General features: G+C 54.5%; 1 protein-coding gene across 1 annotated transcript; it reads left to right on the plus strand.

Moving 5' to 3' along the window:
• The first annotated feature begins 1585 nt into the window (after nucleotides 1-1585).
• CNKSR1 (connector enhancer of kinase suppressor of Ras 1) lies at nucleotides 1586-11662 on the plus strand. The gene is given in 23 exon segments (XM_087820233.1): nucleotides 1586-1660; nucleotides 1662-1739; nucleotides 1742-1790; nucleotides 4274-4431; nucleotides 4534-4715; nucleotides 5332-5416; nucleotides 5828-5869; nucleotides 5957-6061; nucleotides 6757-6816; nucleotides 6930-6998; nucleotides 7300-7416; nucleotides 7499-7569; nucleotides 7649-7722; nucleotides 7867-7967; nucleotides 8044-8074; nucleotides 8473-8645; nucleotides 9478-9551; nucleotides 9728-9799; nucleotides 10045-10118; nucleotides 10259-10320; nucleotides 10403-10502; nucleotides 10584-10765; nucleotides 10998-11662. Coding segments are annotated over 23 exon segments (2304 nt in total). The 3' UTR covers nucleotides 11268-11662.
• The last annotated feature ends 74 nt before the right edge of the window (nucleotides 11663-11736 follow it).

An 11736-nucleotide genomic window follows, 5' to 3' on the forward strand; every position in this document is an offset into this window, starting at 1 on the left:
ATTCCAAAGTCTTGGGAGTCCCCTGGCCTAGGCTGCTGATAATGATAACTGCAAACATTTAGTACATTTCAGATGTTGTTCTAAGAGGAAGGCTCTTAACCTGGGCTTCAGAATTCAGGGGGCCCATAAACTTGGATGGAAATATATATATATATGTTTATTTTCACTGACATCTAATCAAAATTTGGCATTTCCTTCCATATGAGTTAAAGTGTTAGCAGTATCTGTGGCTTTGTCACCAATAGAAATCACAGCCCTAGCCAGTCTGGCTCAGTGATTAGAATGTCGGCCCTGGGACTGAAGGGCCCCAGGTTTGATTCTGGCCAAGGGCACATACCTGGGTTGCAGGCTTGATCTTCCCCTGGTCAGGGCATGTGCAGGAGGCAGCCAATCGATGGTTTTCTATCTCTCCCACTCTCTGAAAATCTATGGAAAAAATATCCTCAAGTGAGGATTTAGAAAAAAAAAAAAGAAATCATATATATTTATATAGAATTGTAGTTATTGCAAGTATCTCAAAATATGCTCATAACTATTTCAAAATTGTGAGAGTTGCCCTGGCTTGTGTGGCTCATCTGGTTTGGCGTCATCCCATGCACCAAAAGGTTGCCAATTGATTCCTGGTCAGGATACGTGCCTGGGGCACATCCAGGAGGCAGCCCATCAATGTTTTGCTCTCACATCAATGTTTTTCTCTCTCCCTCTCTTTCTAAAAAATCAATAAAAATATTTTTTTAAAATCGTGAGTTATTAAATCACAGTGTTTCAGACACTCCTGCAACATAGCTGCCATAGATTGGGCACCTCTGTGCCCAGTAGAGGGTCAGTGAACCAAATGGTGAATCCTCCTGTTCTTATACCAGTATCCCAGGCTTCTCCACGATTCCCTTGCATTCTCTATCTTTAGTTGTTAGCTGATCAATTTGAGGTGAGTCAAAGACCACTCCTCAGTTTAATGTTCTTATTCAAGCAGAGCAACAACACACTGATGTTAGGAAAGGAAATATAACTTTAACCTGCCAGTCTTGTTATTTAATACTAATAAACATATTACTGTATCATAAATTTGTGTTTCTGACATTTATATACTAACTGCCCTCCATGTAATCTTAAGCTTTTTGTTTTATGCTTTTAAAAGCATTATTCTGGGTAAGGATCCAGAGATTTCAACAGATTGCCAAAAGGGTGCATGGTACAAAAAAAATAGGGGCCAAAAACCCCTGCTCTAAAGGCTTTAGAGCTATTAACCCAGGTATCCTGCACAGCAGTCCATTTTACAGACAGAGAAAACTGATAAAACTGATGCATTGTGAGTAGGTTAGCCCTGTTCCCACAGCTAACAAGCTGTAGAGCTGGGGATTTGCACCCAGGGCGCTGGTTCCCTAAACTCTGGGCTTTGCTGCTTCACTCGATCACTTTTCAGCCCCTTTTTGAGGAGCCTAAAGGTCAAGGTGCCACCTGGGGCGGGACCCCAGGCCAGCTCTGAGGTCATATGGGTCACACACCGGTGGCACCGCCCCAGTGAAGCCGCGGGCAGCCGTGGGACGCCTGAAGGGCAGGCGGGAGTCAGACGGGCTGTGGGCCAATGGCAGCCTCGGCGCCTCACCTGGCCGACCACGTGGGCCCAGGTATGCTGGTGGCCCCGCCCCGGGCCCCGCCCACGCGGCCCCTCCCCACCCCTCGGCCCTGGGAGCGGAAATTCCTGCGCCCGCGGGACGGAGCGGGCCGCGATCGCTGCGCGCGGACCGGACTCGGCCATGGAGCCCGTGGAGACCTGGACCCCCGGGAAGGTGGCAGCCTGGCTGAGAGGTGGGTGGGGCCGGGGCAGAGTGGGGCTTGCGGGGCACTGGGACGGGGAGAGAGAAAGGAAAAAGGGCCTGCTGAGCCTGTCAGTTGGTGAGTCTGTCAACAAGTATTTTTAGGCGTCTGCCCTGTATATGGCACTGTGCTAAGGAGGTGAGGCCGGGAGGCCCGAGGAACCAGAAGGGGTCTCCCATCGCCCATCATCCCAAGAGGCTGCCAGGGTGGCGATGGGGAGGCAGTGGGTGTAATGAAAACAAGGGGAGGGCCCCAGCGCAGCCCACGCCCACTGTATCTCCTTAATCTTCCCTCCGCCCCAGGGCGTAAAGGGCTGTTATTAAACCCATTTTTCAGAAGCGGAAACTGACGCACTGAGCCAGGAAGTGCTTTGCTCAGGCTTTGGAATAGAGCCGGCTCTATTTCCCTTCTCTCCACCCTGAGGCTCCCGGTATGTGAAGCAGGAGCCCCAACCAGATGAAAGGGTTGGCACAGCTCCTCTGCCCCCACCCCCGGGGTCTCCAAAGGAGATGTCCCCCAGGCTCAGTGAGCCCAAATGGATGGGAAAGAGCCCAGACTGCCCACAGACTCAGAGAAGAAACCTCTGACATGCAGGTGGGAAGGGGAGGGGGGTCAGGACGTTTGTCCTAGGGGGGGAGGGGAAGTGGAGGGGCAGCATGAGTACAGTAGGGTCAGACTCAGGGTGCCCAGCCCCCATAAAAGCAGGGATTCAGGATTGAATTCAGACTCCCAGACTGGGCTTCAGGCCCAGCCCCTCCACTCACCAGTTCTGTGACCAGTTTCCCTCTCCATAAAATGAGAATGGCAACTCAGGCATCATGAATTGTGCAAAAGGAGACAATCGTGACAAGTGCCTAGGATGTGTATGTAATTCAGTGTAGGTCAGTTGGGAGGCAGCACAGCACATGGGTTGTACATGGGAAAGAAGTTCTCAAGGACCCATAGCCATGGAGTAACAGGTTTATGAACTCCTGTCCGGTGCTCTTAATGTCACACAGGGAAGAAGGGAGAGAGCTGATCACACACAGGTTCTCCAGGGAAAGGACCTGGCTTGCTTGGAATGGGAGGAATTCCTTCAAAGGGCAAGCAAACTGTTAGCCTTTAAGGTTATGTTTTCCCATCTCTAAAATGGGAATAACAGTAGTCTCTACCTTCTAGATTCGGTGAGGATCAAATATCTGAATATTTTTTATTAATTAATTTTTAACCCTTGACTGAAGAACAGTCCTCTCTTCTATTGGGGAAGGTTGTTCTCTTCACCCCAGCGTGCAGCTTCAGGAGGGATGCACATGGAGTGTTGAGGGAGGAAGGGGGCACCCACCTAGCCAGCCAGATCAGCCGAATCAACCCTGTCAATCAATGGGTGACAGATGTCACAGCCAGATTGCCCTCACATCCTGAATATGTTTAAAGCCCTTAAAATTTTACCCAGCTCCTAGTAAGCATTCAGTAGCTATCTATTTTTGAGGGCCTACCTTGTACCAGGCGAGGGCTGGAATTAGAGATGAACGGTCACTTAAGGCCCTGTCCTTGAAGAGCTCTTGATAAAGTGGGAGAGGCTGATACTCAGTTGCAGGTGTTTCTGGAGGCACAGGGGGTAGTGGGAGCAGAAGAGGCCCCCGGCCCAGCCTGGGGAGTCTTGGAATGCTTCCTGGAGGGAGTTAGATGAAAAAGGGAGTGAAGGAGCTGGAAGAGCAGTCCAGTCAGAAGGAGTAGCACCTGCAAGGACCCCGAGACAGAAGAATGTTCCAGGAGCTGCAAGGAGTTAGTGCTCTGGATCTGAAGTGTTGAGTGTTAGGGGCTGTGTCAAGTGGTGAGACTGGAGAGGCACTGGGGAGCCTGATCCTACTGGGCCTTGTAGACCATGGTAAAAAGTCTGGCGATAATAGTGGCTGTCACTGATGGTCTACCACAAACCAGGAAATGGACCAAGTGTTTGACCAAGTGTGTATCATGTCATTTACATATGATTAGAAGGTAGGTGCTTTTATTGTCACCATTTACAGGTGAGGAAACTGAGGTACAGAGCAATTAACTTGCTCTCTCCAGTGCTGGCACTCAGGCCTCCCTGACTCACAAGCTCCATCCATGTTCTTACTCCCTGTTCAGTAGACAAGCGAGCTTCAGAACACCTGGAGGATTTGTTAAAACGAGAAGTGCTGGGCCCTGCCCCTGAGTTATTTAGCAGGCATGGGGTGGGGCCAAAAATTTGTATTTCTAATTAGCTCTCCAGTGAGGCTGCTGGTGGTCTGAGAACCACCCTTTGAGAACCACTGCCCTAAACTATCCTCAACTGAGTAGCCTCATCTGTGAAATGGGCAGAACACAGCCTAGGTCTTAGGATTGTTATTAGGAACAGATGGGAGGGAAAAGAGCTTTATGGGAGTGAAGAAGTGGCCAGAAAGGCCATGACACCCCCTTGGCTCCCCCATGCTGACCCTTGCTGTTCCTCCAGGCCTCGATGATTCCCTGCAAGACTACCGCTTTGAGGATTGGGAGCTGCCTGGCAAGTACCTGCTCCAGCTCTGCCCCCGTAGTCTTGAGGCCCTGACCGTGTGGCCTCTGGGCCACCAGGAGCTTATCCTGGAAGGGGTGGAACAGCTCCGGGCCCTGGTGAGTGAATGGTGGCCACATTGGCAGCAGCTTCCACCCACCTGGGGGTGTCTGATGGACTGGCCACTGCCAGGGAGGTAACCTGCTCCCTCTCTGGCACAGAGCTCTGGGCTACAGACAGAGAACCTACAGAGCCTGACAGAGGGGCTGCTGGAGGGGACCCATGTCTTCCAGAGCTTAGTCCAAGACCACCTGGGAGGCTGTGCCGAGCCCCCTGCTGATGTCCTCAGTGCTGCTGTGGAGCTGGTGCGTGAGGCCCGTACCCTCCTCTTCTGGCTCAACAGGTACCTCAGGCTCCTCCTAGGGTACGGAGTTGGGGTGACTGGTGAGGGGACCCTTCTCATCCTTGGCATCCTCAGGGCCTAGGAAAGAAAAACAGAGCTTGGCTCTTGCTCAGATATGCTGGAGCAGGGCAAAGAGGTTAGTTGGTCTGTGCAGGGGTACTGGGACACCTGGGTTCCCACCGCACCCCCACCCCCAGCTTGTAATCACAGCAGTTATCAACAACACTGCATAGAGAGCTTCTCCTCCCCTTCCACTGGTTGCTGCTTGTCCCACAGGTCCCTGCATGAGTGTCACCTCCTCAGGGAAGCCTTCCCTGTTTCATACTCTCAGAGCTCCCTACACTTCACAGCAGTTGAAGTTAAACTATTGATGGAATTTTGTGTTTAATTTCTGTCTCCCCAGTGCCTAAACAGAACCTGGCAGTATTAGGTGCTTGACTAACAAGTCCTGTGCTAAGCTGCTTAACGGTATCAACCACCTCCTTTACCCCAAACCAAAACCCATCAGACTAGATATTATTCCCATGCCTCAGATCAGTAGTCGGCTCTAAGTGGTTCTGTGACTTGACTGTTAAGCACAGTCTGCTAACCACTGTTCCATCCTTTTCCCTGCCAGGTACCTCTTCACCCACTTAAACGACTTCTCGACCTGCCAGGAGATTGGGGAGTTGTGCGGGAAGCTGAGCCAGGCCTTGCAGGAGGTAGGAAAACCAGGAGCCAGGCTTGGCCCGGGCTGTAGAGACCAAGTCAGGTGAAAGCTTTTTATAACCTGTGAATCAGCACAAGATCGGGTGTGAGGGCAGGAAGAGGCGAGAGAAGGAAGAGAGGTGCCCAGCCACTGGGTAGGGGACGATGTGGGGAAGGGGTCTCCTACCTGGCAGGGGCACCCCAGAAGTTTGACTCTGAGGAGGGAGAAGGGAGAGGGTATGTGTGGTGACTTCTGGGGGCCTGGTGTCAGGGGGAAGACCTTGAGGCTGAAGCTCTAAGGCCGTATAGTTCTGGGAAGGGGGCCAGGGTGTAGGAGGCAGGGAGGGACTGCAGGGAACCCACCCAGCCCTTCGGAGAAGGCAGTGCTCCTACTCAGGGAAGGCCCCTGCTCTCACTGCTTCCAGGACTGTCCAGCAGCTGAGCGGGAGAGCCAAGTCCTGAGGATTGTAAGTGTGTGTGTGGGGGGGGGGGTAAGTGGGGATGGGGCATGGTGGTTGGGGCTCAGGCTGGACATTGTGCTCCCCATTCCTCAGTGCAGCCATGTGGCCGGGATCTGCCACAACATCCTGCACTGCAGCCCCCAGGAGCTGCTGGAGCAGAGGGCCGTGCTAGAGCGTGTGCAGCTGGATGATCCTTTGGTGAGCTCTGACCTCTTACCTCACACTTATAAAAAAAAAAAAAAAGTCTTATTGATTGATTTTTTTAGAGAGAGAGAGAGAGAAACATCAAGTTGTTGTTCTACTTATTTATATGTTTATTGGTTGCTTCTTGCATGTGCCCTGACTGGGGATTGAACCTGCAGCCTTGGCGTATTGGGGCAATGCTCCAACCAACTGAGCCAACTGGCCAGGGCTAACTTCTCACCTCTTGGCAGCTTGGCCTGGGCCAGAATCCTATACTGTTACACCTAGAAGGCCTTTTTTGTACACATGTTAAAGGCCCGGAGGACTTTCCTGGGGTCTCACTGTTATTCAGTACCTTCCTCAATCCTCAGGTGACACATTCCAGCCCTGAAATACAGACCGGGAAAACTAGAACCCCAGCACTGCCCCTGCCCTGCCCATCCCTGCTCATCCCTTTAGGAGAGTTGCTGAGAATCTCATACCTCAGAAGTCAGCAACCCCAACTTCCCTCTGACCCTTATTGGAGGAGTCGGCAGAGGCCCACAAAAGAGTGACAAGCCCAAAGTCACACAGCAAGTTGGACAGTGCCAGCTTGGGGCCAGCTCTTTCTCCAGTTCTGCCCACCCAAGAATTTTGTTGCCCAGCGGGGGTCCTGCCCACTGGCCCTGCTGCCCCCAAACCCTCAGTGACTGCAGCCTCTGCCTTCACAGGGCCTGGAAATCCACACCACCAGCAACTGCCTGCATTTCGTGTCCCGAGTGGGCACCCAGGTGATAGCCCCATACCTTTTTCAGCCGTCTGCCCCTAAGACCCTTTTACCTGCCTGCCAAGCAGCTTCACGCCCCAGGAGGGTGCACCCTCTGAGCCCCACCTCCCATACCAGGTCCCCTCCAACTTTCAGCTGCAGATCCTGCCTGGAGATGAGATTGTGCAGGTCAACGAGCAGGTGGTGGTGAGCGAGGGGGGAGACGGTGGGAGTGAAGGGGTTACTGAGGAGGACCCGGGCGGTGGGTGGAGGAGGGACTCTCCGTGAGACCAGGGTTGTGGGAGTTGCCTTAGTGAGGTGAGCCAGCTCACACAGGCCAGAGCAGCCTCAGCAGAGCCAAGGCAAAGGTGCTCACGGAGGCTTCCCGAAGGAGGATATGAGGCAGAGCAGGAGGCTGAGAGAGCTCTCCAACGGAGAGGGCTGTTGGGTTGCTGCAGAGCCTCCTGCCCAGCTTGATCTGGCCCAGTGTCCCTGTCCTGTCCCCCAGGTGGGCTGGCCCCATAAGAATGTGGTGAGGGAGCTGTTTCGGGAGCCAAACAGGGTCAGCTTAGTGCTGAAGAAGGTTCCGGTACCGGAGACACCCCCACCCGAGACACCCCCACAGGTACCTGCCGCCCGACCCTGCCCTCAGCCTGCTTTCAGATTCCTGTCACCAGTTGTATCACCTGTTTCTGGTTGTTCCCCAGACCCCTCCTCAGGCCCTGGGCTCCCCACAGCTGAGGGTCCCATCGCTGGCTCTGGCCCCACTGTCTCCCAGGTAACAGGCTCTGCCCTGGGTATGTCATGGTTGGGGAGCCATAGGCTCATCTCATCCCCCCTTGCTCTCCTCTCCCCAGGGCCCCATCTGAAGACATCTTTGCCTTCAACCTGACTTCAAACCCAAGTCCTGGGTCCAGCCCTGCCTCAACAGGTTGTTTCAAAGTCCCACAGGTGGTAATACCACAGGAAAGACATGTGGGGTGCCTGGCTCTGACCCCTGGACTCTGATACCCCCACCCTACTGCTGGGCCTGAGGCTGGGTTCATGGACCCCCACTTCTCTTCTTCCCTGACAGACTCTGCCTCCCTTGACCCTGAGCCCCTGCCTGTCACCCCTGCACCCCCAGCCACACTCCCAGCAGGGGTAGCAGAGACCAGTGGACCCCCAGGAGACAAGGTAAGCTGAGGGGCTCAGCAAGGAGGGGTGTGGTTCTGGACCCAGACCCTTCTCTAATCCGCTCCGGTCCTTTCAGAGTCCTGCCCCTGGTCGGAAGAAATCAAAAGGTATGAGATGCACCCGACCGTGTGGGGGCCCCTGACACGAGGAGCTCTTAGAAGTCTTTCCGGTGCTGGCAAAACCACCCCCCATACACACACGCTTCACACACAGCCTCTTCTGCAACGAGCTCTGTTTCTTGGGTCAGACAGACCTGTGCTCCCAGCCTGGGCCTCTCGTAAGCTCTGGGACTTTAAGCTAACAGCCTGCCCTCCGTCCTTTCATTTCCTCACCTCTAAACTGGGGAGAGTCCTTCCTCAGAGCTGACAGGTACAACATTCCAAGCATAGAGTATGGGTTCAGAAATATCAGCTGCGGGTGCTCTCATAGTGGGCAGGGGAGCAGATTTGGGGGTCCAGGGTGCCTTGCCAGCCCCGCACTGACTGGCCGTGCTGTGCCGCTGCAGGCGTGGCCACGCGGCTGAGCCGCCGGCGGGTGTCATGCCGGGAGCTGGGCCGGCCAGACTGTGACGGCTGGCTCCTGCTGCGCAAGGTGCCCGGTGGCTTCATGAGCGCTCGCTGGCGCCGCTGCTGGTTTGTGCTCAAGAGACACACGCTCTACTGGTACCGCCAGCCCCAGGTGAGACCCTGCACACACACATAAGCAAATGAGTCACCTCAGGGCCACAGTTCTTGTTCCTACTCCACCATCTACTCCCATCTATGGTCACAGGCGGCCACAAACCCTCATGAGTCCCAGTGTTCCTGTTTCTTAAATGGGGACACTCTTCAAAGAGAAATGAGCTATGTGTGCAAAAGCACCTTTCCTTCCTCTTCCATTATTCTGTCCATCCTAGCGATAGGCCGTTTGTTCGATTGTTTGTTCATTCAGCAAACATTCAGGCGCCTACTGTGTACTCAGTTCCGGGCTGGCACTGAGGGCACAGGGAAGACTTGGACAGTTCTTGCCCCGGGCTGGTGGGGGAGATGGTGAAAACTCACTCAAGGACAGTACAGGGAGCACATGCTCTGACGAAGGAGAAGCCCAGGGGGTGGGTGGGAGCCCACGGAGGTGGCCAGTCCAGCCCGAGGAGTGGCAAAGGCTTCCTGAGAAATCAGTGCCTGAGGTTAGTCAGAGGGGAAGGAGAAAGCAAGCCAGAAGGGAGAAGAGCCTCTGCGGAGCCCAGTGGTTAAGCAGCTTCGTCTATGCTTCTTGACCGAACAAGTGCAGGAGCAGGCTCCTCTTTTGTGGCTGTTTCTCTGGATCTCTTTGGCTCCCCTTTCCTGGCTCAAAGGCACCCCTTGGTCATACCCCCTGCCCCCACCTCAGATTTCTGCCCTGAGCTCCTGACACTGAGAGGTTTGTGGTTAGAGAGCCCAGGAGATGCCCTCTGTGGGCAGTGGCCTCAGGATCCTGTCTGGACCTTGAGAGTACTGGGGCTTCCTGCTGACCCTCACTGTGATACCCCCAGGATGAAAAGGCTGAGGGCCTCATCAATGTCTCCAACTACAGTCTGGAAAGTGGTCATGATCAGAAGAAAAAATAGTTAAGTCCTGGGTGTGATGGGCTGGGTGGAGGGGAGGTGGGGTGGAGAGAAAGGAAGATATAAAGTGGCAGTAGGAGTGGGGTAGGGGCAGCAGGGGGCTGGGACTCCCAGGCAGCCCGTCTGGGTTCTAGATGGGCATGCCCAGGCTGAGTGAGGTCCCTCTGCTCCCTGGCAGTGTGTTCCAGCTCACCCATGAAGTGTACAAACCCTTCATCTTTGCTGCTGATACCCTAACAGATCTGAGCATGTGAGTGTCACCTTCCCCACCCCCAAACTCCCTCACGAGTGCCTGGGAGCCTGGATTAAAATCTCAGCTCCCTGCTAGTGGTTGATCAAGGCACTCACTTTTCTTCTCATCATCTATGAAATGGGCTGATAAGAGTTCCTACCTCTCAGAGTTGCTCTGAGGATTAAATTAGAAGATCATGTTGGGGAAAGGCCCTTGGCATACAGGAAATGGAAATTCCCTGACACCCATTTGCCCCTCCACAGGTGGGTGCGCCATCTCATTACCTGCATTTCCAAGTACCAGACTCCAGGCCAGGCTTCCCTACCCCGAGAGGAAGGTGGGTGTCTCACTGTGCCTCACTGAGCCTCTGCCTTTCCTGGGATGGGGGCTGAGAACTCAAATGCCCTAACCCACTTCCTGGCCTCCCCAAACCCTGTGAAGCTTAGTGGGTTCCCCAACTGCTCTTGTCTACCCCAGACTGCTACAGTGAGACGGAAGCAGAAGACCCTGATGATGAGGCTGGGTCCCGCTCTGCCTCGGTGAGTAGGGAACTGCTGGGGAGTGAATAGCAGGGCATAGAGCTCAGACTGATAGCTTCCTCTCCTTCCACCGTGCCCATAGCCCAGCCCTGCCCCAGCTGGGAGTCCACTCCATGGAGACACATCACCTACAGCCACCCCCACACAGGGCAGCCCACGGACTTCCTTTGGCCTTCCAACAGGTGCTGTGCTGGGGGTGAGCGCTGAGATGGAGGGCTGGGGCTGGGACGACCACACCCTCATCCTGCTCTCCCCTCCCACAGACAACAGTGAAGGGACATTAGAAGGAATGGTACAGGGGCTGAGGCAGGGTGGCCTGTCCCTCCTGGGCCAGCCACAGCCCTTCACTCACGAACAATGGCGGAGCTCTTTCCTGCGGCGCAACCGAGACCCGCAGCTCAATGAGCGAGTGCACCGTGTGCGGGCACTGCAGAGCACACTCAAGGTCAGCTGGGGCCACTGGACATGGCAGGGGGCTGGGTTTGGCTCTGGTTCCTGGCCCACACTCTGGGCTCAGCTTTGGGCTGGGCCGAGTTCTAGGTTCCTGATTTGAGGACCCAGGCTAGATTGGGCCAGGTGCTGGATTCTAGGCACTGGACTCCAAAGTTAGCTCTGGGCTCAGGCTCTGCCACCCTCCCCAGGTGATCATGGCACCTTAGTCCCTACTGTCCTCACAGGCAAAGCTGCAGGAGCTACAGGCCCTGGAAGAAGTGCTGGGTGACCCCGAGCTTACTAGAGAGAAGTTCCTGCGGTGGAAAGAGCAGAACCAGGAGCTCTACTCAGAGGGCCTGGGGGCCTGGGGAGTGGTGCAGGCTGAGGGCAGCTCCCAAGTCCTGACTTCTGACTCCAGAGAACATTCTGACCACCCTCTGCCCTCTGAACCTGAGGAGCACTCCCATCTCTGCCCTCTGACCCCAGAGAGCAGCCTCCAACATCCTGACCTCTGACCCTGGCCAGCACCTAGTTCCTGACCTCTGGCCCTGAGGACCACCTTCATCCCCAGCCTCTGACATGTCTAGGACAGAGCATCGTTGGTTCTGTTCAAAACTGGAAGTAGAAGTGGTTCATGGTTTCACCTCAGCCTGATAACCCTCTGTCTGACTGTCCACCATTTCTGCTCCCTTCTCCCCTGGGGAGGGGTAAAGTAACGTGAGCTCTGTTTCACCCTCTCCCACCTTGGCAACAAAGGAGTGGGAGGCTGAGCTGAAAGAAACTCTCTCCCATCCATCCATCCTCTGACCTGTGGAGGCACAAACCTGCCCCCCTTGGTCCTTTGGCACTTCTCCCCTCCCCAAACCAGTCTGTGCAGGCGTTCTTCACTTTACCAAATAAAGTCAATTTCTCTATCATGAATCTACATGTGCCTTTGACTTCCATATTAGAATCAGGAATCTGTTCCATAGGGGACAGAAGGAA

The sequence above is a fragment of the Miniopterus natalensis genome, chromosome 9, assembly GCF_054644295.1.
Source record: "Miniopterus natalensis isolate mMinNat1 chromosome 9, mMinNat1.hap1, whole genome shotgun sequence".
Lineage (NCBI taxonomy): Eukaryota > Metazoa > Chordata > Mammalia > Chiroptera > Miniopteridae > Miniopterus > Miniopterus natalensis.